Raw genomic sequence first — 27,218 nt, 5'->3', positions numbered from 1 at the left:
TTGCATGGAAGCACCAATTTAATGTAGACTTTTGAGTGTGGACCCCAAAGTCCAGTAGCGCACAGTGAATAAGAAGGGCCTTTGCATGGCATGAGTTTGAGTAGAAATGCTGCTGTTCACTGCAATCTCAACCAGCTTTTGATTCACGCAAATCCCACCTCCATATGCAGGCATGGCAACCGATAGGATAGAATAATGGTCACGTTATCTTTTATGTCTTTATTCAGGGTTCTCATCTAACTGTCTATATGTGACTTGTCTTGTTTTGTCTAGTCCAGTCTAGTCCAGTCTAGTCTAGTCTAGTCTGTGTCTAATCTAGCGTGCCTAGTCTACTCTAGCCTTCCTACTGTAGCCTATGTGTCTGTCTTGTCCATCTGTCTAGTCTGCGTGTTTAGTCTAGTCAGCCTATTCTGGGTTCTTTCTGGTATGTGTGTCTTGTCTAATCTGTATATCTAGTGTTTTCTATTGTGTCTACTCTAGTCTGTGTGTCCAGTCTAGTCATGTCTTCTGTGTCTAGTCCAGTCTATCTATCGATCCATCTAACCATGTATCCATATGTCATGTTATGTTATCTTACAGGAAATGTAATGCAAACATTTTTTTTTTTTTACAAAAAATGTTGTAAAATCCTTAAAATTCTCCCTCTCGAGACATCTAGTGACGGTCTTCTACAACATGCCTGAGTTACACACGCTGATGTAGTAATCTGATGGCTGAGGGGCCCAGGGTGCAGTTGTCTTGTACCTCACTTTGTTTTATTTGTGCTGTGATCTGACATTAGTGTAGTGTGTTGGCTGTACTGTGGTCTTGGCTTGCATGTCTTTGATCGGGCAACCACCTCCCTCTGCATCTCCCTTAGTAACCCCCGGCATCAGACCCTGCATGCCAGATGAGCACAGGTGTGGTGATGGGACATGTATCCTGATGGAATACCTGTGTGACAACAGACCAGACTGCAGAGACATGAGTGATGAGACCAATTGTGGTGAGTGGCTTCAGCTTGACTGGCCGGCAGGTTGTAACATGGTTGGCTGTAGCATGAACTCCTGGCTGGATGTGAGATATTTTCACTTACAGTAACAGCCCCAAGTAACCATTTCATTTGCTAAATTTAATCTGAATGTTGTTTAAGAAATAAAACTGCCGGTCCCACCAGCCCCCACTACTCCTCCCACCACAACCACCACCATCAAGAAGGCCCCGCGGCCCCCCAGCCCACCTGGACCCTGCAGAGCCGATCAAGCCACATGCCAGAGCGGAGAGTGTATCCCTCGAGACTACATATGTGACGGAGAGAGGGACTGTTCGGACGGAAGCGACGAGTTCAGATGTGGTAAGCAATACAGCCTTGTGCATGCGCACGCTCTCAGACAGCAACATGCACTGAAATGATCCTCTGTGTTTCCACAGGCACTCCATCTCCTTGTGAACCCAATGAGTTCAAGTGTAAGAATGGCCGCTGCGCCCTCAAGCTTTGGCGTTGTGACGGAGACAACGACTGTGAGGATAACTCCGATGAAACAGATTGCCGTAAGTCTCCATTTGTTTTGTGGGCCACACAAAGTGAGCCTAGGTCAACATTTTGGGGAAAAAAGCTTATTTGCTTTCTTGCTGAGCGCTCGATGAGAATATCAATACCACTCTCATATCTATCTGTTAAATTTAAAGCCTGGAAGCGAGAGGAAACAGCTGCTTCTGGCCAAGAAACAATTCCAGCACAACTGGAATTTGTTCCCTTTGGACTGAGCCAGAGAAGCTTCCTGTCTTTATGCTAAGCTAATCGACCCCTGCTTCTAACTTCATATTTAGCGCACAGATTCGAGAGTGATAGCAATCTTCTCATCTAACTGTAAAATCCTAAATTCATGCTACTGTTTAGAAGTGATTAACAGCTGCGATAAATCTCCATTTTGTCCTAACTACAGCCACCAAGGGTCCCGGTGACAGATGTGCTCCTGAGCAGTTTGAATGCCTGAGCGATCGCACCTGCATCCCAGCCAGTTACCAGTGTGATGAAGAGCCAGACTGCCCTGACCGCTCTGATGAGTACGGCTGCAGTAAGTCTCACACCAACAGATGTCGACAGCTCTCTGCCCCTACAATCTTTCTCTGTCCCTCATGCACGTTTCACTCTTTTCTTTCTGACTTTCTGCACTCTCTCTCTGCATCTTTGACTCTCCTCTATAGACACCCTCTGAGTTCCTTTGTACGCTCTGCCTAATTTGCTGTGAACCAGGCTCTTTTCACACGTGTTGTTGACCGACACACAGAGCTTTTTGTGAACGGTCCATTCGTGAGAACTGAAAGGGAATTGTTCGTCCGTAGCGGAGAATTACGTTTCCTCTGACTTTCAGGCATTTCTGAGCTTCATTGGTTCACCAAATTCCAGTCACATGCGCTCCCTTTTGAACATGTGCATTTATTATGTGGTTAAAACAGTTCTCATCTTCTTGACACTTTACAGCCCCTCCCTCTGTGACAAGCCCGCCAGAAGAGTCTATTCAGGCAGCCCGGGGGGCGACGGTGACGTTCACCTGTCAGGCTGTCGGCGTGCCAACACCCATCATCACCTGGAGACTCAACTGGGGACACATTCCTGTCAGTGGCAGGTGGGTGTGATGAGAAGTTCTCCACCTCGCTGACGTTTTATCATCTGCACTGTAATTGAAGTTAACTTACAAACTTAATTAACTAATTTTGACAATATTACAGTTTATTCAGGCTTCATGGAAAATTCTGTCCAAATGATTTTGTGCATCGTCAGAGCTGGCTTGCTCTGAATGTGAAAAAAATTGTTGATGTTACTTTTGGAAAAACATGTGTTGCACAGTTTGGGCAAGATGTCTCAAACAAAACATCTGCATCTGGTGAAAGCCAATCTTGCCTAATTGATCTGCAGCAGACCATGAAAACGACTATGAATTTATCTTCCACACTTTTTTCACCTGACATATGAGTTGTGTTCTTTGAGACCACAGCATAACATTGGACCATTGGATCGGTGTTGCTATGCTGACACTTAATCCCATTTAGACCTGCGATTTTAATTACTGGGATATTTGTGGCGTGCTCCAACTCCAAAAGTTGCTGTTTCTGGGCGTAGTCTGCTGTGTGCGTGGTTGGGATATTACAGTTGAATTTTATGGAGTTTTGTGAAACATTTGTTGTGCTGTTGGCAGTGAGAGTCAGAAACAGAAAGATGCCTATTATCGTCCATGCCATAGTCGACCAAGATTCTCCACTGATTTTATTAATGTAAAAGAGATGCTTTGTGCTGTGTTTTGGCGCTCTCAGGATCTCCATGACCAGTGAGAATGGCCGTGGCACCCTGACCATTCGTGACGTGAAGGAGGCGGATCAGGGGGCGTACACCTGTGAGGCCATCAATGCTAAAGGCCTGGTGTTTGGCATCCCCGACGGAGTGCTAACTCTCACATCGAATCCGAATCCAGGTACTGATGCCTCACTTTTACCACAGGTTCACCATCAGAAACACTGCAGTTTTTACAACAGATAACATAGTTAAGTCCTAGTGAGAGTGTAAATGGACTATGGACTTGTTCTCTCTAGGCAACTGTCCAGATGGTCACTTCAGTGTGGAGGGCCGCTGTGTGTCCTGCTTCTGTGCTGGAATCACCAAGAACTGCAAGGGCACCGGCCGCTACCGCGAGCAGATCAGCCTGCGTTTCACCGAGGAGGAAGACTTCAAAGGCACTGAAACAAATGATGCTTATTAATCTCATAGAGATCTAATTCACTGCCAAGTGAAATACATTTAAACGTTTGTGTGTCACTAACATTTAGAACATAAAACAGATGAGTGAATCTATTCTTCTTACCTCCAGGAGTGAATGTCACCTACCCGTTGAGGCCAGGCACTCCTCCGCTCTCCTCCACTCAGCTCCTCATAAACCCTGAGATGGAAGAGTTCCAGCTCGTCGACCTGTCGCGCCGCTTCCTCAACCTTGACTCTTTCTGGACTCTGCCTCGCCAATTCCTGGGCAACAAGGTAAAGAGACCAAGTGTTTATAGACTTTCACTTAACTAATTATTATCACACTTTAGCATGAAAATCATTTTTCATCTACTTTTAGATCGACTCCTATGGAGGATTCCTCAAGTTCAAGGTGCGGTACACACTGGCCCGTGGTCTGTCTGAGGTTGTGGAGAAGCCGGATGTGCTACTTGTCGGAAATGGGCGCAGGCTCGTGTACCGCAGAGGCAATGGCACCCCTCCCCGAGTGGTCAACCAGAAGGAGATCAAATTCACTGAAGTAGGTCTTTGGTTAAGAAAAGTTCCTAAAGCAATAACAAGTGCTGAATCCTCACAAATCCTGTGGTAGAGTTGTGATGATGACATGCGGTTCTTTCAAAAAACAAAAGGCTACAAAAATGTTGCAGAAGTTGTGTATAAATGCAAAAATGGGGAATAGGAAACCTGTAATATAATGTTGAAAATAAAGAGCTATCGGTCAGTAAACCTGCTTGTTATTGCTTCAGGATAACTGGCAGCACTCCAATGGCCGCTCTGTGAGCAGGGAGGAGCTGATGATGACACTGGCCAACCTGGACACCATCAGCATCCGCACCATCTACGACAACCACATGGTGAGCGTGGCGCTCAGTGACATCGTCATGGATACCACCACCGTGGAGTTCAGCACTCTGGGTCATGCTAAGGACGTCGAAGAGTGCAGGTAAGAAAAAAAGGAAAAAAAAAATCCAGCATAGTACAGTGTGGGGTTAAGTGAGATCAGTCCGCAGTGTACAATCACTGCAGCCTGTTCGGACGTGTCCAGTGTTCGCTTATTTAGAGTGAAAGGTGCTGCACAATAAAACAGTAACATTCATACATGTATAATGACTTCTTTTGAAACTTTAGTTTTTGAAATAATTACAAAAGTATATTTTGAGGGACAATTCTGGCCAATGATCTTTGTTGTATTTCACTATCGTTCTCTCTCTACACAAGTAGAGAGAAAGGACTTTGGCTGTGCTTTAGTCAGCTGTTTTTTATTTACAACATAAGGAAGGTTTGCAATTTGTGGTGTTGTAATCTGACTCAATGTGTTATTGAAACAGTTGGATTGAAACCCCGCCTGATGATACTTATATTGATTATTCCCAGATGTCCTCCTGGATATTCAGGCCTCTCCTGTGAGACGTGCTCATCCGGCTTCGAGCGTGTCCCTGGTGGCTCCTTCCTCGGCACTTGTGCCGGCTGTAACTGTAACGGACACGCCAGCGCCTGTGATCCAATCAGCGGACACTGCCTGGTAACGGTTAACTTTGTTCAGCTTGTCGATCATCGCAGATGGTCGCTTAAAAGAAATATAATTGTGTGTTTTCTTGCCAGGAGTTAGTTGAGAAGATCAATACCACTCTTGAGTACATACACTAAAAAGAAGCTAGAGCCAGAAGGCGATTAACTTGGCTTAGACTAAAGACTGGAAACAGGAGTGAAAGTGGTATTGATCTTCTCGTGTAATTCTCAGCAAGAAAGCAAGTAAGTCTATTTTCCAAAACTAGTCATTTGAAACTATTTTGAGTGGCATCCATATGAGAGAATGACCAGTGTGTTCTGCCTGCCACAGAGCTGCCAGCACAACACAGAGGGCCCTCAGTGTGACAAGTGTCGGCCAGGCTACTTCGGTGACCCCAGCCGAGGTCGCCCTGATGACTGCAAACCCTGCCCTTGCCCGTACTATGAGACCTCACGCCGGTAAGGTCACAGACCCACCCAGGCGACACACACATTTATAGCACAAAAAGACACATACGCAGCCACATACCACACACAAGGCATCATTGGGAGTATGATGAGCTGTTTCGCCCCAAAACTGAGCTCATTCAGCTATTTGAGCGCAAGTTTATTCATTCAGCATGCTACTCATTAACCCACCGCTGTAAATTTTAATTTGTGGCTTTTTCACTGGGCGTCGCAGGTTTTCTGACACCTGCTTCGTAGATGTTGACCAGCAGCCAACATGTGATGCCTGCAAGACCGGCTACACAGGAAGACGCTGTGAAAAGTGAGGAAGCTGATATCATTAACTGTGCCAGGTTAAATAATTCTGAGATGGTGCTTATGAGGACTATTAATACCACAACCAACAATAACATATAGTTTTTGGGGAAAGATCGACTGTAACAAGCAGAACAAGCTGTGACTGATGCTTGTGGTTGTATCTCTTACATTTTTTGTTTTATTCCAGGTGTGCTCCCGGTTACCAGGGTAACCCCCTTCTACCTAATGGAAAATGTGTTCCCAACCGTGAGTCAACAGTTTCACTGACATTTTTGAAATTCTCATTTCAAGGCATTAAATTGACACAAGCTGTAACGCGGATTGTTTTACCTGTTGTGCTCTTCAGTCATTAAGCCATGTGACCGCGAGAGGTCTTAACCCTGTGTAATGATTACCGTGGGTTTTTCCCCTCGTTGTTTTACAGTAGGCTGTAGTATGTGCTCAGGGCTCAGGTATGCAGCATGGCTGGAACACTCCCAGGTGCACTTTCCTCCTCACGTCATCTTTTTTTCCACTGCTCTATCCCTGCAGAAAGCTCCAAGTGTGATAACAGAGGATCTATCAGCTCCAGCAGCAGACCATGCAGCTGCAAGGTATGCAGTATATGCAGTGTGATAAACTGCTAAGTGACAGGTCTATACTATAGGACTATATTTCAACCACCTATTGTGACATCTGTTGTCATTTGTGGTCTGCGAGGCTGATGTGTCATCTTTAATGACAGAAATGAGTTTGACAGGCAGATGGATTACATCTGTGCATGATTTTGTGCGTTCGTCTGTGTGTGTGTGTGTGTACGTTCAGAACAACGTGGCAGGCGCTCTGTGCGACGAGTGTAAGGCCGGGTTCTTCCACCTAGCAGAGGCCAACCCCGAGGGCTGTCTACGTTGTTTCTGCATGGGCGTCAGCAAACAGTGCAGCAGCTCCACTTGGAACAGAGATCAGGTAAAGTCTCGCCAAGCTACGACTGGTAAAGGGAGGGGTGAATATTTTTGGTATCAAGGTTTGACTCAGTGTTTGTGCAGTCGTGCTAGATCAGCAAATCCTTTCAGATGCCAAATGGTGAGATGCAAAGTGCAAACAGTGATTCTTATGAAGCACGTGTAATTCCAGCTCTCAACTCATTCAGACAAATTGCTTGTGTCTCTCAGGTGCGAGGCGGGGTGAACGGGCAGCTCTTCACCCTCTCCAACAGTGCCAACACTAAAACTATCTCTGAAGGCATCTCCCAGAGGGGCTCCTCTGAAGTTGTCTACAAATCCTTGTCCGCCTTTAATGACGTCTACTACTGGGTCCTGCCTGAGAGCTTCAGGGGAGATAAGGTGAGAGAAAAACAACAAAGTAGGCTAGGGGAGAGGAGAGGAGAGGAGAGGAGAGGAGGGGGAAAAAAACTGTGAGGTGTTAGTCGAGCCAGATTTCTCTGCCCTCTCTGTCCCACTCGTTCGTGCCTCAACATGTTGTCAAGTGAAAAAGCTGCACCACACAAGGTGCCGCCTTTGAACCTCCGGCTCAAATTCACAGTCAGGCCCAACATGGATGTCTTGTGACTTCCCTCACAGTATCATAGGGGTGAAATACCTTTCCACTATTCAGTTTCTTTGAGATGAGCTTTTCTTTTCGCCGTGTTGCTAACAGGTGACGGCCTATGGTGGGGAGCTCCTCTACACTGTCCGCTATGAACCATATCAAGGCTCGCTGGTTGACGGTCAGCCAGATGTGGTTCTCCAGGGCAACGGCATCTTTCTGGAACACTTCTCTCAGACCAAGCCTCTCCCACGTGTCCCGCAAACTGTCTCTGTGACCTTCAGAGAGGTGGGATTCATTGTTCAAAGGGGAGCATTGTTAAGCTAATCCTCACACGATGTTGGTAGACTAACTTTTCTCTCATCTCCGTTCTTCATTTCATCCCTCTGGCTGATAGTCCGCATGGCGTCGCACTGACAGGCAGCCGTGCACTCGCGAGCACCTGCTGATGGCTCTGGCTGACGTTAGTCTCATCATGATCAGGGCCAGCTATGCAGACAACATGGCAGAGACCAGGTACAGTACAGGGCAGACTCCCTCTGTCACTGCACAGCTCATTCATCTCGCCCAAAATGAATCCAACTGCATTACACTCAGTGGCAAATACGAAGAGTACGTGTGTTCTTTTGTGTTAAATAGTATCTCAGACATCAAGATGGACATTGCTGTTCCTCACTCCACTGGTAATGAACGAGCTCTGGAGGTGGAAGAGTGCGCCTGCCCTCAGGGGTACAGAGGACCCTCTTGCCAGGTACACATGCAGATTTCAGAGAAGTAGCTATGTTGATTTTAACAAACTAAAATCTTAACTCGAGAGCTTTCATCGGCATCTCAGGGTCCTCATCAGCAGATTGGGCCTGCTCGGGTGTCATGGAGAAGGATTATTTGTCATCACATCTCCATGACATGTGAGCAAACTCCATATGCTGATGAAGACTGTGCGATTTCGTTGAAAGCCCAGAAAAAAAAACAAGCAAGTGGACTTTGAGTTAAGTTTGTTATTTAGTCAAAATACTATTTCCAAGATCAATGATTGAGCGTGCATGCTGTACATTAGTTAGCCAAAAGTAGTTTTGGTTTGAAAAAAAAAAAAAAAAAAGTCAAGTACAGATATGCCTAAGCTTGTTAAGAAAATTGCAATTAAGTCTCAATGTTTTCCATCATACCCCTTGGTTATAATTGCACCCTTTCTCCCTGTTGGAGTGGAACAAAGACGTATTATTCTTTGTCCTCACTTGCTTTCTCACCTGAGGCTTTTTTCCGTGCTGTTGCAGGAGTGCAATGAAGGTTACACTCGGACCAGCTCTGGCCTTTACCTGGGCACGTGCGAAAGGTGCGACTGCAATGGCCACGCCAGCAGCTGTGACCCAGAGACCGGCAGGTGTCTGGTAGGTTTTATGCCACTCCTCTTCTCTCTCAGTTCTTTGCTTTGATCTTCTCAGTGGAATGCAATAATGGTTTCTTGGCAAATCCCAGCATGTGGAAACAAACTGTCACTTGTAAGTACTGCAAATTCAACTGTTCCGTGGATCTCATTGCTTCCTTATTTGTGTATGTCCTGACCAAAAGCAATGTCTCCACAACACTGCCGGGCCAAGGTGTGAGCGTTGCCAGACTGGTTTCTATGGAGACCCTGTAACGGGCGGTGCTCAGGCCTGCCAACCCTGCCCCTGTCCTGGAACCACTTCCAGCAACCAGTGAGTTCATGTCTTAAAGTATTTTCAACTGTTGTCAGTTTTATTCAGTCAGCACAGATTACTGCTTAATGCTCTATTTAATGCTAGATTAGGCAAAGTAAACTGTGCAATTCAGGAGCCCAACCACGGCACTCAAATGCAACACAATAACCAATCAAACTGTATATAAAACAACATGATTACTGCCAAAAAGAGCATCCTAATGGTGTGCATGATCCTCTATTATCATAGATTCTCCTCAACCTGTTATCTGGATTCCGATGGTCAGCCCACCTGTGACAACTGTCCCCCCGGTTACACCGGCCGACGCTGTGAAAGGTACGCCCCACTCCTTCTCTCTCTGCTTCCCCTTTTCCCCTCCTTCTTCCTTTCACGGCCCTTTGGACTCTGCTCAATGTTTGGAGTGACTGGCAGGCCGGCAGCAAGGTTAGCAGGGGCTGGCAGTAGCAGCAAGTGGTTTCACTCACAGGAAAGGGATGTAAGCATGTCTGCGGTTTGCATCTCCCTTGTTTGTTTTTTCCGGCAGTTGTGGTTAAGTGTTGTCAGTCGAGGGATGGGAGACGCAGATTGATGCCGCCCATTCTGATGTACTGGTAAAGTTTTATACAGTGTCCTGTTTTTCCAAATATGCTGGGGGAGATTTTTTCTTGGATTTATTGGTTTGCGAAAGGTAAATGTTTCTGCTGTGGTAGAATAATGCATCTTTGTCATAAGATAAGGTGGCGGCACTGAGAATGTCAATTTTTATTGTTTGTGGAAAAGAAATGTGCCAAAAGAGAAATAACAGCTGTATGATCTGAGGAAACCTTTAGCTTTAGTTGGCTTTAGATCTGACTTTTGCTTTCTTCTGTCCTTTGCTTTACCTCCAAAAGAGGTGGTCTTCTGCTTCAGCTTTGTGCTTTGCTAGCAGCATAATTTTAAGGTGTTGGTTTATGTGATCTCTGTCTTTGCACAGACCAAAAGTATTTTCTGGGTCTCTACAACATAAATGTAGATGTGGCATTTATGAGGACTCCTGTCTGGCTAATCAATCTTTGCCGCTCCAAAGGCAAAGATGACGAGGTGACTTGGGTGTAAGAGGCAACTTATCAATCATTTTTTACTGAACGTCTCTGCCTGCATCATGCCTGATTCTGCTGTTTTGACATTAAGAGAAGAGAAGCCCTCTGCAGACAGTTGTGGGGACCCCCTCCTGGAGAAGCAGATGGAGAGCCTCCTACCTGTGGGATGTGGAGCTGAAGCAGTGTTCAATTTCAGCTGGGAGAAAGAGATGGTAGCCTACGGCAGTGGAGATGATTATGACGATGACATTGTCTACCAGTTGCCAACCACTATAGGAACAGTTGTCATCCCTACTAGGGCTTTACTGTCTACTGCATCTCACCATCGCACTATTGTCCCAGTCACCCCCAACAGAACAGCAGCCAGACTCCCACCACGCTTCACACCCAGCCCAGAGAGCAGAGACTTTAGCTTCCAGCACTTGCTCCGGATTCACCTGAACACCTTCAACCAGCGACTGAGCATGCTGGAAAGGAACACACTTGACATGAAGGAGAGCATTCTCAGTATGGAGGACCAGCAGGGTCATCTCAGCTCCCAGCTGAAGGAGCTCGTGGCAATCCAGTCGGCAGGGGAGAAGAACAAGAAGGTTGGCGAGCTGGAGAAGAGCTACAAAGACATGGACGACCGTCTGAGCAGACTGGAGGGAAGGCTGGAGATCCTGATTGACGGCTTCACTGCCCTGGCTCAGGAGATGAACAAGATGAAACGTGCGAGACACGCTTCCCGTTCGCCACAAGAAAAGAGGGCTCTGCCTTCACTCACCACAGTCCTTGCACTCCCATTGTACTCAACACCTCAGCCTCCAGTCAGAATTAAACCAAGTGAAACACCATTCACCCTAAGAGCGACAGTGCCCAGAAGCATTCCTACCCCAGGCATCCATGTAAACAAGCGCACCTCGGCTCCTCGGAGAGAGAAAAAGGTCAAAGCAGCAGCTACAACTACACCAGTAAAAAACGCTACACAGCTGCAATCAGTCAATCGGTCAAAAAGTCAAGTCCCAACGAGGTCAACAATCAAGTCAAACTCTAAATCTCAAGCTACAGCGAAACCTGAAACAAAAAGGCCTGAAGGTAGGAGGTCAGCCGTGACAGTTAAACGTGTTTCGCAAAGAAGCAAAACAAAACCAAAGCAAGTTCTAGAGGAGGCAACAGTCACTAAATTTCAAGTGGAGCCGCCATCTCACAAATCCAAGGCTTCAAAGCCTGACCAGACCAATAAAAAGGATTCTGCACTACCTATCAAAAGCAAAGGACATAATAAGGCTTTTAGATCAGACGCGCCAGTTCCAAAAAAGGTTCAGGAGGGTAGACTGTCTTCAGCGGGTGATTCAAAGAAATCGTCTAAACCACACAAGGCTACCTCCAACCAAAATGAGAAAAAGGCAGAGCGTAACTCATTCAAGGTGGTCTCTGGGAAAACAAAGAATTCAGCGAGGAACACATTCACCACCACAAAACCTACCAAGGCTTCTACTGCAAAGAAGTCCAACACAACAGTAAAAAGGAAATCGACTCCCCCTACGACTAAGGTTACTACGAAGAAGAGGTCTACCACAACGGTGAAAAGGAAATCAACTCCCCTTAAAACCGTGGCTAGCACTGTAAAGAAAGTAGCACAAAAACCCCAGCAGAAAAAGAAGACAAAACCTCAATCTGGTGTTTTGGACCTACTGAGGCTCTTAAAAGGAGATCACAAGTCTGCAAAGCGGAAAAAGAATCATGAGGGTTCTCTTCATGTTGTCTTGGGAAGGCTGGCCATTCCTATCAAAATTATCCCTGATGACTAGGGAATAATGCGTCGCTTCATGATTATTATTATTTTTTTCTATTGTTTGTTTTGTCTTGGCTCGAATGCTGATATTTATGCCTGTTATTGTAACACATCAATGGGACTCCATGAAGGGACTGATTTTATGACACTGTGTATTTTTGAGGGACTTTCCAGATGTTTAATGCCATCCTTATTTGATGTTATGATTTTGATACTAATTGCTTTTATTGTGTATTTTATTGCAGTCAAAACTATTGCACAAAACCCTGCTATGAAGAGATAGCGTAGCATTAGTACTTCTCATATGTATACATTTGTCTATTGTGTTATGGACAGACTACCTCAAGATTAGAAAGTATCACCCCCAACCCTTTGTTAACTTATCTGCATTCACATGGGTATGTATTTAATGGTGTTTCCAATAGTGTAGTGTGTATAGGATTTTAGCGCCAACAAGTTTTAAGTTTAAACTTTTTTTTTCATTTTCGGTACATTCTCATGAAGATTAGGTAAAGTGTTACATTTCAGACACTAACAATCTACAATCTAACATCCTGCTCCTGCTCATGGCCGTGGCAGTGTCAGTCCACCTCCTTTGTTCAGCCTGATGGATTGTCACAAAAGTCTCTACAGACATTTATGGTCCCCAGAGGATGAATCCCAATGATTTTGGTGATTCCCTAATATTTCACTTAGCACTTGCCAATTACCAAATGTTAGTACGCTAACATGCTAAAGTAATAAACCTCAACATATTAGCATTTAGTTCAAAGCAGAGCTGTACCTACGAACAGCATCATAGAGCTGCTAGCATGACTTTAGATCCTCTCTGGTGGATTAAACCTCTCCGGAACAAGAAAGTGCTCATGCACCAAGAATGAAAATAGCTCAATAAAGTACCTCAAATTTTGACATTTCTTATGTACCTCTTGATGTTTTGGTTTAATGAGGGCACTAGAAGAAAGGTCAGATGTGCCTAAAAGCAACTGGGATTCATTCTGGGGACCACGAATATTCATCCCATGGCAATTTAGCAAGTAAGAATTGGATGAATAATTGGATACTTAACACCCAATATCTCCCAATATCTATCACTGAACAACTGTCGTATCATCAGCAGAGAAATGTTAGGAAGGTATAGACCCAGTTTTCAACATGATATCTATAAATTGTTTGGGAGAAAAGTTAATATTCTTTGTGAAATTGTTTAATTTTCATGGAACATGAAAACACGTTGTCATGTTATGTTTATTGAGAGCTGTGTGTCCTCTATTAATAGCCTTTAGTTATGAACATTATTAGTATTTTCATATGATACATCTATTTGGATATATCGTCTATTTCTCTATGTAATGAGAATCATCATTGTCTTGAAATTTATAAAACAACACAGACTAGAAGGACTGAATTAACCACCCCTTAGAAACTACTGTGTGCCTCAGGAGTTAGTTTAATTAGGGTTTCCCAAAGCACATAACATGGAATTCCTCTTGTGGGCTGTTGACCTGCGGACCTGGAGGACAGGTGAGGTAAGACTGACAGCAGCTGTCCTCAGGGGAACCTGCACAGATCTGTGGTTGGATTAGCCTTTGCTCTGGTGGCAGTGGCGTTGTTTGCTGGGGTTGAAGGCATGTTGCTTTGCAGTGTCACAGTATCAGAAATAACTGTCCTCTTTAGCGGCTTAACATCTCCTTCTGCGGCTCATAATATCAACTGTGCTCTCCTGTGCCTTTTTTCTGACACCAGTCGTGTACATTAGAAGCTTTTAATGGTAATGGTTCTGCTCCTGTGCAGAGGTGTTCCTCGGTTTCAGCTGTGTCACACTCATATGAGAGATGGAATCAACATCTGAGACATGTTGAATGTTTTAGCAGTGACTGTGCTTCATCCATCTCCATTGCAAGCAATGTTTCATTATCTTCTTTCTGTGGGAGATCTGAGTTCAGTGCAAAAGTTGGGTGTCTGTGATTTCTAGTTCTTGTGTTTATAAGACTAGTGCTTAGCGTATGTATGCGTACTGAATGGAATGATGAATAGTTTTTATTTTCCTTGTCTGAATGACTCAGTCCTTTGTTCATGGCTGACGTCTGCCTTGGGTCAAGAAAACTCCCAAAAGGACACAATTTATCGAATGTATCACCTCTTACAGACTTCCCAGCTTCCTGCCTCATTGTTCTTTGCATTAAAACTTGTATCCTCCTCCACTGGAAATATTTACTGAACACATTATCTATTCTTATTTCAGATGTGCCGCAGGATACACTGGCCAACCACTGTTTGGTCAGAGATGTAGTGTCGGCAACAATGAAGTCAATGGTATGCACTGTATTTTTATTCAGGATGACATGACAGTGTTTTTGTTTTATTCCTAGCTTCTGGCTTGTTCTTTATCTTATCAAAAGTTGAGGATTAAAGATTCCCTTCATGTCATTCATCTGGATATAACAGTGTCTTTAAACGGAGAACTGGTATGAACACGTAACTATCTGCCCTCTTACAGGTAACTGCTATAACTGTGACCAAAGAGGAAGTGAAGGCTGCAATGGCGGCGTTTGCCGCTGCAAGGTGATCAAACAGACACTAGTGTTTTTTCCGCCAACTCTCTCTTTGCTGTTACCTTTTGCATCCGCTCTCTAAGGCAGACAAAACTGGAGTCATGTCTTTGTATCTAAAGTCCTTGATACTGTGTTGCAGATGAACGCTGAAGGCCCATCCTGCTCCAACTGTAAATCTGGAACCTTCCATCTCAGCCAGGAAAACAAAGACGGCTGCCTGTCCTGTTTCTGTATGGGCGTCACTCAGCAGTGCTCCAGCTCTACCTACTACAGAGACCTGGTAAGGCCTTTGAGTGGCACATGACACAGCAACAGTGCGATGGTTCATAGGTCAAGAAGAGGTCGTTAAACCTCTTAAGCAAAACCCTTAGGTGCTGTGACCCTCTGTACTGGTGTATAGTCAAACAGAGAGTTCATGCATCATATGTGTAGCACCACAGTCAGGTTTTTACTCTTGAACTTTACTTGTGCCTCGAGTGTTTAGCCTCTTCCCTTAAAATGTTCATACAGTCAGCAAAGTAATCCACATGTCCAATCACAATTAAAGCTTCTGCATACAGTTGACAGTAATTTTATCACCTATTTAAATTTCTGTTTACCGTGTGCTTCCAATGGAGTTTGATGAAACATGCCCTTGCAGGTGTCCTCAGTCTTTTCTTCAGGGAACTTCCAGGGATTCGCTCTGGTCAACCGTCAACGCACCAACCGCATCTCCACTGGCTTCACTGTGGAGGTTTCCACTGAAGGCACTCAGCTGTCCTACAGCAACTTTGACTACCTGGGACAGGAGCCTCATTACTGGCAGCTTCCAGGAGTCTACCAAGGAGACAAGGTCAGTATCAAAGAGCGCACACACAGCGACTACATCAGTCAAAGTAGCCCAAGCAAGACCATGAACCCCTTGATGTGGTGTATAAGTGGCTAGGCAGCACTCATCAGAAACCTGTAGACCACTCTTATTCTGCTGCTCGCTCCATTTTGCTGCTTTGTCTTACTCCAAACTGCTATCTTTATTTCATTTTTCTTTCGGTCTGTTTGCTTCAGCCTTCTTTGTCCCCATAGAAACATTTTGTTTCATCTTCTTTAATCTTTGTGTTCACAGGGTAAGATACTGTGCACCTTCAGTGGCTACTTACATAACATAGCTCTCCCTTTTGTGTGTCTGCCTCTGTACTCTCTGTAGAAAGAGTCTTTATTTTCTCGTATGAAACGAGCAGAGCAGGTACAGTAATGTCATTCCGTGGTTGTCATGTTGAGACTTTAGTGTGAAATATGGTGTTGTCTGGCGTGTTTGAAATAACTGTTGCTGTGGCATTGTGCGATATACTGAATGCTATACATGATACTGTTTATATAGTGCATATTCATACATTATAGATACACATCATGCTTTGTGGCGTTAAACATTTCTTGATGCTTCCTGAAATGTTTATTACAAGCATGGTGTTGTACAGCAGTGTATGCAATTTACAGCTGAAGGTGGCCAGTAAGTGTGTCCCAGAGTTGACCACTTGCATGGCAGTGCATATTGCGCACAAAAAAAATTGCCTTCTGCTCCACATCACATGAGCAATGTAAATGGATTGATCATTGATGGTCCATTAAAGAGCTTCATACAGTTTAACCTTGCTCGAATAGCACTGCCATAACACTCCTGAATACCATGAGCTCAGTGATAAGGAAAGTGATCAAAGAGCTTGTTTTATCCACATCAATAGAGTGACTCATACTTGCCAGAAGAGCAGCTAAGGAAGGATGCTTTCATTTGGAACCTAATGGCCTCTGAACGTAAAGGCACCCACAGATCCAAAAGGGCTAGCCAGGTATTTGGTTTGTACGGCACCGTAGATTGTTGTAGCGGAGGCAACGCTCACACTTCTAATGGAGTAACTGATGCACAGTGTTTTCTGTCATTATAAGCTAACACACTGAGAGCTTGTGGACATCTATGGGAATGAATCCCCTTGGTTCATAGATGTAGCAGCATGGAGAATCACCTCAGTGTGATGAAGGCTCACCGAGCAGGTGCATGTTGTCTGGCGGCGTGAGAATTTGCATGTTAATCACAAAGAGGCCTGAGTTGTTGTGCGAAGTCTCAGGAAAGTCTGCAAGAAGTTGTCAATTCATGCGTTTTATGTGTGTGATCCAGCTGTTGGGAGTCGGAACAACTCAACGGAGCCAAAAACACAGCTCAGCACATCCAAGCATTAGAGACTAAAAAGCATGACTCAGCATGTTCACCTCCTCGGAGTGATGTGTGTCAGTGTGCATTGTGGAAGAACTAAAGACTAAACCCCGCCTCCATCATTTTGACTGTTCCCATGGTTACGCACTTCTTTATCTCCGGTACCCCGCTTTCTGCCTCCCCAGGGTGGTGTCAGGCAGCTGGATGATGAAGTCTGGGCGCTCTTTTCTAATTTCTCCAATGGACGAGCTCGTTCCCCTCCATTCCTTCCCTCCTCCTCTTCCTCCTCTTCATCCTCCTCCTCTTCTTCTCGGGTCCCAACTTTCTCCTCCTCCTCCTCCTCCTCCTCCTCGTCCTCTCGATGGTCTTTGCGTAACCTGAGCCCCCCCTCTCCTCCGTCTGGGGTCTCCTCTTCAGTTAGACCAACCAGGCCCCAACCCTATTCCCCAGGCCACGCTCCTCATCTGCAGGTACACTCCGTCAGAGATTGTGAGAGGTTTTACGAGCCTTTTTTGTTTCCTGGTCATTTTGGTGACACTTTTTATTTTTCTTTGCCGTCCGGCTGATGACCATCAGAGCAAGAACACAGTGAGCAAGACTTCTGCTAGTGCTTCAGGGGCCAGCAGCAAGGTAGACATTGGCGTTGCTGGCTTTGTGTCTTGCCTTTTGGTGAATACTCATGGGAATCTGTAATGCTGCCTTTCATAGTTAAGCTTTACAAGGTAGTTAACAACCAGTTTGTCCAGGCCAGTTAATGTTTATTACAGAAACTCGTTACAACACCCAACAGCTCAAAAGTGGAATCTACTGAAGTAATGCAGAATATATTTAGTTTGTAGTTACCTAAGCATGAATACTTCAGACATTTCCAGTGATTGACTGGGTGGTATTTCTCATTGTGAAGCTGTTTAGCTCCCACTCAGTGCTGTCACTTTAATTGTCCACTTGAGAGTAACAATGGTTTTTGTAATGGTCTGTCATTATACTGTTGTAGCCGCCTCTTACTGAGGTGCATCCTAAGCTGTCATTTTCAGATTACTGACAGTGGAAGTTGTTTCAGTTGTCAGCCAAGACACATCGCAACTTCTGTGCTGTTATCAAACTGTCAGTGGAGCCTTTGATAGCACTCGTACTATAGAACATGTACTTGTCACACATTTGTCCTGGAATTTTTGTCAGGCTTTTACTTTCCGGCATGCTTGCCTGCTTGTACTGCTTCCCTGCTTGCTTGTGATTTAGTCTCGCTGCCTCTCTCTCCATCTGTGGCTTATTTTCTTATGCCTCTCCTTCCTCCTCTGCCTCTCAGTACGCTCTGGTCTACAAAGGTTTCAGCTTGCACCAGGATGATCTGCTCTACTGGCAGCTCCCAGCGCAGTTCACAGGGGATAAGGTAACTGGGAAAAACTTTGGGGCGACGTCCCATCCTGACCCCAGGTTTAACCCCTTTTGAGTTCACAGAAAATCCAGCACCTTTAGTATCCTCCAGCCCTCCCACTGTCCTCCAGTTCTCACACTCCCCTCCATACAGTCCCTCACATGTCCACACTCCCTTAGTTTTGTCCCTCCAAGTGTCTCCTCACTTTCTGTTCTATGTTCCTCCAGTGTCCTCTTGTGCTATGTTACCTTAACAACTGAAATTTGTTTTTGTCATAACCCACACAGACTCCATCTTTTATATACAATAAAAAAAATAAAAAATGTTCCTTACTTCTCTTGGGTTTCACCTGCCTGGCTGTCTATGAATTAATATTGAATTTAATAAGGGTTCAAAATACAAATGCCAGACATCATTAAAAGGGTCTTCTGTTTCATTAAATAGATACTCCAGTTTTTTTAGAATTTATCAGGTTATTTTTCAGACTTAAACTAAAGCTCCCCCAAAGCCATAGAGGACATTATACAACTGTTTTCACAGACTGAGTACTCCCTGAGTACATGAGTAAACTAAATCCTGTTAACATGGTGACTTTCATATGTTTAAGATAAATAAGAAAAATTGCCCCTTCAGATCCTACTAGTGCATCCTTTTTGATCCAACTGCACACACTGTCTAGCCATCTGGCATTGATTTTAGCATCATTTGATGTTTCTGTTTCATCATGGGAATTGCAGCACTGTTTGACCTGGCAAAAGATCTAAAGCCTCTTCCTTGCAAACCGCATTTTAGGTGGGTTCTTACGGCGGCAAGCTTAAATACTCCATCTCCTATGTGGCTGGCCCAAGAGGAACACTACTCGACGATGGTGATGTCCAGATTATTGTGAGTGTGCCCTCGCGCTGACTCTCTGTTTTCTCCCGTTGTTACATGCATTTGTAGCATTTACTGAGCCGTTGGTGTTGCTCCTGTAGGGTAACGACATCACCCTGGTAGCTCGGCAGCCCTGGCAGAGGAGGCAGCAGGGCAGCAGAGAGACTCACCAGTTTGAGGTTGTCTTCAAAGAGGTGAGTGGCTCATAACGGCACCACTGTTACACAGTCAGCACAAAGGGTACTGGCCTGTTGAAGTGATCCATGACTCTGGAGCCTTCTGTCCCAATAGAAGGACACGCAAAAAGAGGATTTTCCTGCAGGAATAAAGACAAGATCACATCATTGATTATTTATTATCAATAATATATTGTTTTTATTCCCAATTGAAATACATTCAGTTCAGTAATAACCTTTAATTTATTTGACAGGAAAACTGGCGTCGTCCTGATGGCATGCCCGCCACCCGAGAGCACCTGATGATGGTTTTAGCTGATCTGGATGACATCCTGGTCCGAGCCTCCTACTCCACTGAGATGCGGTCTTCCAGTATCTTTGACATCAACATGGAAGTTGCGGTGCCTAACTACAGCGGCTTGGCACAGGCCCTCGAGGTGGAGCAGTGCCGCTGCCCACCCGGATACCAGGGGCTCTCATGCCAGGTGATCATTCATTCTCTCAGTTAATGTATTGGAAGTAATACAGTTGATTACTTAATTAAAATGCTAATTGATGGATCATTTTCTAAATCACATAATGTCTCTTCAAGGACTGTGCACCTGGATACACTCGCACTGGAGGAGGTTTATATCTGGGTCACTGTGAGCTCTGTGAATGCAACGGCCACTCTGACTCCTGCCACCCGGAGAATGGCATCTGCACGGTACGAAGCGCTAGATGAGTAAATGACTGATACTCTGTGTCGCTAGATTTTAGCACCCTGATGAGATGGACAGACCTCTAAACAGAATATGTTTCTCCCTCCAGAGCTGCCTGCATAACACTCAGGGTGAGCTCTGTGAGCAGTGCGCTCCTGGCTTCTTCGGTGACCCCACTGTTGGCACTCCAGAGGACTGCCAGCCCTGCGCCTGCCCTCACACTGACCCAGACAACCAGTGAGTACTGGCACAGATACCAAGACCACACATTCCACCTCCATTTATAGCTCAAGACAACTGTGTCCGGCTCCCTCGCTCTTGTTTACAGCAAATTCCACTGTATTGTAAATTCTGGAGTTTGAGTTGTTTCCGTTATTAACCTGTTTCCTGCAAACTAACAGGACAGGTGAAATAATTGTGGATTCACTTTCCCACTGAAAGCTGGTTTCGTTTCCCCACTTACTTAAATTTAACAAATCGGGATTTTGTTTCCCATTGCAAGCCAAAAGCTATAATGTAGAAATAGAATCAGTTGCAAACAGCATGTGACCAGAGTAGAGCGGTGAGAATTTCTCTTCCTCGCTTACGGAGCTGTAGGTTCCCTCCACTCTGCTGCATGGAGCTGCTCTATGCCACTCTAACTCAGATTTACCCTCCACTCTTAATTGCTCACCACTTGCTCTAAAATCAGAAAAAAAGCTGCATTGCCGTGTTGTTATTTGTAGCTTAAACACCAGCCTGACATCACCGGGCTGATTCACAAATAAAACATGAGCTCGGCAGATTCCTCTGTTTCCTGGCTTCTTTGAACTTATCACTTCATTTCTTTAAAAAAAAAAAAAAAAGCACAACCCAGTTTTACTTAAACTTAAGCTTAATGTTTCACAGCCTGACCACAGGGTTTTTTTTTTTTTTTAAATTAAACTAGCAAGTTTAAATGAAATTTTATGTCTGAATCATGAGTTCTTGGTCGCCTCTTCAGTTTCCTCCCACTCGTGCTCTCAGTTCACTCATGCTCAGCTCCGCTCACATGCTCCGGTTGCAAATCCACCAGTTATTTGATCAAGCTTCATAGTTTGGATCCTTTCGCCGTGCTCAGCTGTGTCTTGGAAACTCCTGACACGTGAAATTGCCTTTGATTTTTTCCAGCAATTCACAGCAAAAGGTAGATGAATTAGTTAAATTAGTTCAGTGTCGTTGATATTGGACCTCATTTCTGCACTACAGCATAGCTTCTTGTGTCTGTGTGTAACTCCTGGAACAGGTTCTCCCCCACCTGTGAGAGCCTTGGAAATGGAGGCTACCAGTGTACTGCCTGTCAGCCTGGCTACACTGGCCAGTACTGTGAACGGTAAGATAACGCAAACATGCTCCACTGACCGGGCATCAAGCATTTCATTTTGATAAACTGCACTTAGTGTCGCTACAGTTCTCTACTTCACATCTGCAGCTGAATGAGACGTTGTCGTTGATTTAACTTGATGGTTAAGTCTTGTTTCCGTGTCTGTTTTTAACCGTCATCAGCTGTGCTCCTGGATATGTTGGCAACCCGCAGGAGAGAGAAAAGTGTCGTCCGTACGATGGTAAGGCTGAGCTCAGCTTTAGTAATAAACTCAAACCTGCTCATGTTTATGATAGAAAATATGAAAAATGTGCCGTATGTGTGCTTAAAATATTTACTGTTGTACAATGCTTCTGAAGATTTAAAAGACAGGAAGGTATTTGACAAGGACTTTTCATTACTTTGTGAAATAACTTTGAACATATGGTCCTACAAAACAGAGCCAGGTTTATTACAGGCATACAGATTATCCAAGACTACAAATAAACATCCTTCATAACTAAATAACTACCTAGTTTGACTCAGCCTGGGAGCCTCCCAGATGGTGTCCACCCAGTGGTGCTTTCTGAGACACAAATAAGGAGTCTGGCTTACTGCCTGAGCTCACTTTGTGAAGCACCGCTCTGATGCCATTTGTTTCGATATCCTCAGAGAATGGTTCCTGATTCCTACGTTTACTGTGATCTTTGCACCTCGCAGCTGCAGCCTCCCTGGTGGTGAAGGTTTATCCAGAGAGGGTCCTGGCATCCCAGGGTGGCCCTGTCACTCTGCGGTGTCAGGTGTCCGGATCTCCTCCACACTATTTCTACTGGTCCAGAGAGGATGGACGACCCATCTCCAGCAGCGCGGACAGACGCAGACAAGGTGCGGCACACACTTCGACCACAAGGCCACGGCTAGTGCAGCAGACATATCCTGTACATCTGAGAAACCTTTTTGGTTAAAATACACTCTAAAAAGTTGTGATGTAACTGTTATGAAAGCAGGTAATTGATGTACACATAGGATGACATGGTACGTGTGAATGTGACACCTGTTGCTCATCTGTGTGCAGGAGCAGAGCTGTACTTCCCCAGTGTCCAACCGAGTGATGCAGGCGTCTATGTGTGCACCTGCCGTGACCAGCGCAGCAGCAACAGGAGCCGTGCTGAAATTGTTGTCACAAGTGCGTATGGTCTCACTGCCAAATGGGTTTCTGCCTCATGCAGGCTTATTGCAGCACACTGAGTAGAAACCATCCGTGGTTCGCCACATGGGTTTGCTTATGCACAGATTATGTAAGACCTCACTCTTCAGTTTACTTGCCCGTGTTGTGTTGTGTTCTCGGTATTTGGAATTTTGAAGGTGCTGAGGTGTGCTATGCATAACAGAGCGGGCATAGAAAAACATCTGGTCCACCTTGATTGATGAAGAAAAGGCTGGCAGGGATAAAAGAAAGTACAAAAATGTTTCACTGGTGTTGTGCCAACATAAAAACTACCCATCATTAGAAGTTTCTATTTTTTTTTTTTTACCGGCTCTCCGAAAAGTTTGCTTTCTTTTTGTGATTTGTAAAACTTGAAGTGTATTTATGACTTATCAGTATAAACTAATTGCCCCTCTGCGTTTCACCAGGTGTCCCATCCAAAGCCATCGAGGTGACAGTTGAGGAGCCCAAAGCCCAGACCGTCAGGGTGGGGTCGACTGTCAGCTTCATCTGTACCGCAAAGAGCAAGGTAATGCCGGTCGACGATTGAAATACTAGTATGTTTAAAGGACTAGTAGCCATATTTTCTTACCTTTGGACAGAGTCAGCTGTGTCCCCATGTTTCCAGCCTTTATGCTGAGCTAATCTTCCTCTGGCTCTAGCTTCATATTCAGTATACAGATATGAGACTGCTATTAATCTTCTCATTTAACTCTCAGCAAGAAAGCAAAAAAGCATATGTTCCAAAATGTCAAACTATTATTTTATTATTTTGAATTTTTAATTAGAAGTCAATGCAGGATAGAAAGCACATGTTGGTAGTTTTGGTGTGTGTTGCCATGGTGCAAGAAGCAGCCGATTAACAAGAGCATGTTTTTCCCTTGTTTGAAATGCAACCGTCTTCTGATCTGTGCGTTTTTATCCGCTCACCCCTCCACAGTCACCAGCCTACACCCTGGTGTGGACCCGGATGGGTAACGGCAAGCTGCCCAACCGCGCCATGGACTTCAACGGCATCCTGACCATTCAGAACGTCCAGCCCGAGGACGCAGGCATCTACGTCTGCACGGGTTCCAACATGTTTGCCATGGACGAGGGCAATGCCATCCTCTACGTGCCAGGTTCGTGATCCTCGGCACGGCATTCCATTACCCATCACCCGGTGCTACCCTACCAGCTCTGGCCTCTGTAGTCTTCCCTCCCTCTAAACCTGAGTCCCCCTCTGGCTTGCGGTGGTGCATGCTTCTCTGTTTTACTGCTTTTCTCATCATGTAAAGTAAATGCTCAGCTCTGGGTTAACAGCATAGTAAGCTTGCAGTTCTAACACCCAACGCGTTTGCCCTCTGCTCTCAGATACCATCATATCAGCCATGTCTTATTAGCATCCTGTCAGTCCAGCTCTTCTCGCTGCCTTTTTAACTCACTGTCTTATATGTCTTTATGGACTTTATATGAAGAAATACAGCTTGTGGGTACAAAGTTTCCACATAACATATGGGGTCCTGTGTTAAGCTTTAGATGTAAGTAAAGGGGAACTCAAAGTTTTGGCACATCCACAACACTTAGGCCTAAATGAGCTCTCTTTTTGATCAGTGATTTGTGGGGAATGCTTACACTCTACTGAAGCTCCTGCAGATTTTTTTTTTCTTTCCTCTTGTTCATTTTTTTTATTTTTTTTCTTCTCACGGGTTGAATTAATTGGTGGTGGTCTGGTTGCTTCCTGATGACTGGTAAAGTCGACGGTTTCCACTGTTAGAGGTTTCACTAGCAGGGTGCTGGATTCTGGTGTCTCTAACTTTGGGCTTCTGGGCCCCCCCCCCCTCTGCCTGAGCTGTAGTGAGTAATGATGAGGAGGAATGTGGATGCCACCATTGGTGCTTAGTGACTCTGCGACTGACATTCAAAGAGGACTTCAGTGTATCTGGAAGAGAGGAGAAATAGGAAGAAACCCACTACGCCCGATTGTTTTGTGCGTGTGTTCCACTCCGTTCAGTATTCCTTCCTGACATTACTGCCTGCTGTGTTATTCTTCCGAGCATCCTGATGGTGAATGTCATTTAAAAAGACGGTGCTATTAGCCATGTAGTTGGTTAAACCTGTGGTCTAGTTCACTTTCTAAGCGTGCTGTTATACTACTGTAATATCACTCCTTCATTTTCTTCATATCGATTGTTATTTGTCAGGTTTAGTTGGTAAAATATTCAAGATCTGATTTGAAATGCAGAAACAGAATAAAAACAATTTCAATCTTAATTTTGTCAGTTACCATCTACAATTGTATATTTTTATTTACATACTGTCAATGTTGTTGGCACATTTTCGTTTTTGACTGACTGAAATATGTTATCTGAAATGTTTCCATGAAATCAAATATATATGAAAAGTTAGAATTTCTTTTCCTTGCAGTCATTTTTTTTTTCCAAGGGAATTGGCCATGTGAATGCAGTTACCTGGCATGATGTGTGTTTACATTAAGGCAATTTCAAGTGTTTTCTTTTTTTTTTTTTTTTTTTATAAGAAAATATATATAGCTCCTAGAACATCTCACACCTCAACAATCACAGGTCACGTTTAGAACCTCCTTTTGTACCATTTGGTCTTAATCACTTTACAATGACTGCATTTGTTTTATTTCTTCATTCACGACTCAAAGGCGAGATGATTGCAAAATATAACCAAAGGTGCTTCTGTAAAGATGTTACTCTTACTCATTTTTTTAAAAGAATACCTAACTGATGTACACGTCACATTGTAATGTATTTATCTTAACTGTGAACATGTTTTGTGAAAAAGAGAAAGTTGATTAAAGTGATTCACTAATGCATGGACGGGGCTCATTTACATGTTCAGTTCAGGATAACCACAAGCTGTATCTCAGCTTTTTAACAGCTGAAATGAAACTAGTGTTTCAATGTTCAAAACCGCTTCTTGCTACTAACCTGCATGTCTCATGTGTGGCTGATCTGCATAACTTCATAGCTCCTTGTGCTGCTGTACAGTTCTCACAGTGGTGATTTTTGAGTGTGTGTGTGTTTGTGTACCTTGATTTTGAATATGCAGCATTTTGGAGCATCGTTGTTGTTCTCTTTGTGATTGGTGTGTAGAGTGTGAGATTGGCATGAACTGTTGCAAACAAATGGTCATTCTAGCCAACATGCTTCAATTCACGGTGTTCCCTCATTTTCTCATTAAATATATATCAGGTAAGTGTGAAAGCTGAATGCACATAACTATGAATTAAATGGAACCAGCCACCACGATCAGAACAACTCATAGGAAAATAAATCACGAGCTGAAATTGGGGGGAAAAGGGGAAAAAAAAAGAAAGTGCTTGATGTGAAGTTGGTGCCAGTTTAATTCAAGTTCATGTTTTTTTTTGAGCATGTTTACATTGTGTGTGCTGCCTTTTGGAAGCAATTGGACAAAACCACAGCGGCCCACATTTGGAGATGGATAGGTGTCTCCGGGGAGATGGGAGGTAAACTGCTGTTACCCTGAAACCTGACCTGTCAGTTTACCTGTCCCCTCCCTCCCTCCCTCCCTCCCTCGTTTCCTCCCTCCAACCCTTCCCCCAACAACTCCAGAGGCCTCACAGACTCAGATGTTTTACACAGCCTATGAAATGTTTGAAGGACACAGAAAGCGTAAGTCGTCTTGGGCATGGTTTCCTCTCTGCCGGGCTCCCAGGAGGGACCCGCCTCTCCCTTTCTGTGTCATGCATGCACTCATCTTCCGCAGCATGGATATACTGGCGGCCTGGTAGTGCCCGTGTACAATCAACCAAGCAGCAGCTGTAGAAACTCTCTACACTCACCCTCACTCATGACGGCCCCGAGTGTCTGTGCTGTTCGCAAACAAACACATTTAGTCGAATTTAGATCTAAAGATGGACAATTCCTTTCAGTATATCCAAGTTGTCACTAAGTCGATGCTTGGATTGCACATGAGCATTACCGGCTCCTACCTGGCTCTTTGGGTTCATTGGGGTCCATCACTGCAGGAAAAAGTGCACGTTTGTTCTTATGGGCAGCTCCTCCATGAATGTCGAGTCACGTCCCCATCATTAAAAACGATCACAGTCGGTAATCTACAGTGACTATAGGCCTTAAATAGGAAATATTTTTTTACGTTGTAGATGATAAACGCGTTAGATTACTCAAGACAACTGGTAATAGCTGTGAGATCATGTAAGAAAGACATAGTAAAGCCTCTTATTCCTTGAATTTTAATGTGATGATAAAAGTCAATGTAACAAAATAAAGAATAGCTTTTAATTTAATAGGATTACATTATCCATCAAGTCACAGTAGTACATTAGCCAGTGTTATTGCTCTTAAGCCCTTGAAAGGGACATTTTATTACATCAAAAAAAGTATTATTATCTTGCCAAATGATTTACTGTGTTTGTTATTACATTATCAGGATCCGGATGCTTTAGTTATATTCACTGGGGGACAGTGTCTCCACATTCAGAGACAAGAGCTGTCCCTCCTTCTTCTGTCTCTTCACACTTTGCTCTTTCCCTTTTCCTCCTCAGGAAACATGCTACTCTGGGAAATAGCTGTCATCTGGGCTTCAAACATTCTGTGCTTAATACATCCCATCACAACCTCATTACATCTTAGCTGAATGTGGGTGGCAGACTTGCGTCCAGTGTGAGAGGCCTAGTTTCAGTGCGTTTAACAGATGGAAGTAGATTTATAGAAAGTAAATGTGATATTAATAGGTGCATACTATG

At 44.4% G+C, this 27,218-nt stretch overlaps 1 protein-coding gene across 1 annotated transcript in view; it reads left to right on the top strand.

Moving 5' to 3' along the window:
• The window catches only part of hspg2 (heparan sulfate proteoglycan 2), an 88,831-nt gene that overhangs the window by 39,452 nt on the left and 22,161 nt on the right, over window positions 1–27,218 (top strand). Inside the window, exons 9-51 of the mRNA XM_070839043.1 lie at window positions 860–985; window positions 1,133–1,333; window positions 1,411–1,530; window positions 1,926–2,057; window positions 2,465–2,609; window positions 3,295–3,452; window positions 3,571–3,711; window positions 3,846–4,009; window positions 4,095–4,274; window positions 4,501–4,697; window positions 5,129–5,276; window positions 5,595–5,722; window positions 5,946–6,032; window positions 6,216–6,274; window positions 6,560–6,621; window positions 6,833–6,973; window positions 7,180–7,350; window positions 7,664–7,840; window positions 7,950–8,068; window positions 8,192–8,303; window positions 8,827–8,940; window positions 9,122–9,249; window positions 9,481–9,567; window positions 14,333–14,403; window positions 14,588–14,652; window positions 14,782–14,922; window positions 15,283–15,474; window positions 15,826–15,864; window positions 17,013–17,297; window positions 17,404–17,457; window positions 18,134–18,217; window positions 18,995–19,087; window positions 19,177–19,269; window positions 19,506–19,736; window positions 19,844–19,957; window positions 20,062–20,189; window positions 21,217–21,303; window positions 21,477–21,535; window positions 21,994–22,158; window positions 22,349–22,459; window positions 22,909–23,009; window positions 23,421–23,601; window positions 26,065–26,124. Of these exons, the coding sequence (XP_070695144.1) occupies window positions 860–985; window positions 1,133–1,333; window positions 1,411–1,530; window positions 1,926–2,057; window positions 2,465–2,609; window positions 3,295–3,452; window positions 3,571–3,711; window positions 3,846–4,009; window positions 4,095–4,274; window positions 4,501–4,697; window positions 5,129–5,276; window positions 5,595–5,722; window positions 5,946–6,032; window positions 6,216–6,274; window positions 6,560–6,621; window positions 6,833–6,973; window positions 7,180–7,350; window positions 7,664–7,840; window positions 7,950–8,068; window positions 8,192–8,303; window positions 8,827–8,940; window positions 9,122–9,249; window positions 9,481–9,567; window positions 14,333–14,403; window positions 14,588–14,652; window positions 14,782–14,922; window positions 15,283–15,474; window positions 15,826–15,864; window positions 17,013–17,297; window positions 17,404–17,457; window positions 18,134–18,217; window positions 18,995–19,087; window positions 19,177–19,269; window positions 19,506–19,736; window positions 19,844–19,957; window positions 20,062–20,189; window positions 21,217–21,303; window positions 21,477–21,535; window positions 21,994–22,158; window positions 22,349–22,459; window positions 22,909–23,009; window positions 23,421–23,601; window positions 26,065–26,124 (5,451 nt within the window). The remainder of the gene's footprint in view (window positions 1–859; window positions 986–1,132; window positions 1,334–1,410; window positions 1,531–1,925; window positions 2,058–2,464; window positions 2,610–3,294; window positions 3,453–3,570; window positions 3,712–3,845; window positions 4,010–4,094; window positions 4,275–4,500; window positions 4,698–5,128; window positions 5,277–5,594; window positions 5,723–5,945; window positions 6,033–6,215; window positions 6,275–6,559; window positions 6,622–6,832; window positions 6,974–7,179; window positions 7,351–7,663; window positions 7,841–7,949; window positions 8,069–8,191; window positions 8,304–8,826; window positions 8,941–9,121; window positions 9,250–9,480; window positions 9,568–14,332; window positions 14,404–14,587; window positions 14,653–14,781; window positions 14,923–15,282; window positions 15,475–15,825; window positions 15,865–17,012; window positions 17,298–17,403; window positions 17,458–18,133; window positions 18,218–18,994; window positions 19,088–19,176; window positions 19,270–19,505; window positions 19,737–19,843; window positions 19,958–20,061; window positions 20,190–21,216; window positions 21,304–21,476; window positions 21,536–21,993; window positions 22,159–22,348; window positions 22,460–22,908; window positions 23,010–23,420; window positions 23,602–26,064; window positions 26,125–27,218) is intronic.

Source organism: Pempheris klunzingeri, chromosome 11, assembly GCF_042242105.1.
Source record: "Pempheris klunzingeri isolate RE-2024b chromosome 11, fPemKlu1.hap1, whole genome shotgun sequence".
In the NCBI taxonomy this organism is placed as follows: Eukaryota; Metazoa; Chordata; class Actinopteri; order Acropomatiformes; family Pempheridae; genus Pempheris; species Pempheris klunzingeri.
The sequence above is the reverse complement of the archived record's forward strand: the minus strand, read 5'-3'. Positions and strand labels throughout refer to the sequence as shown.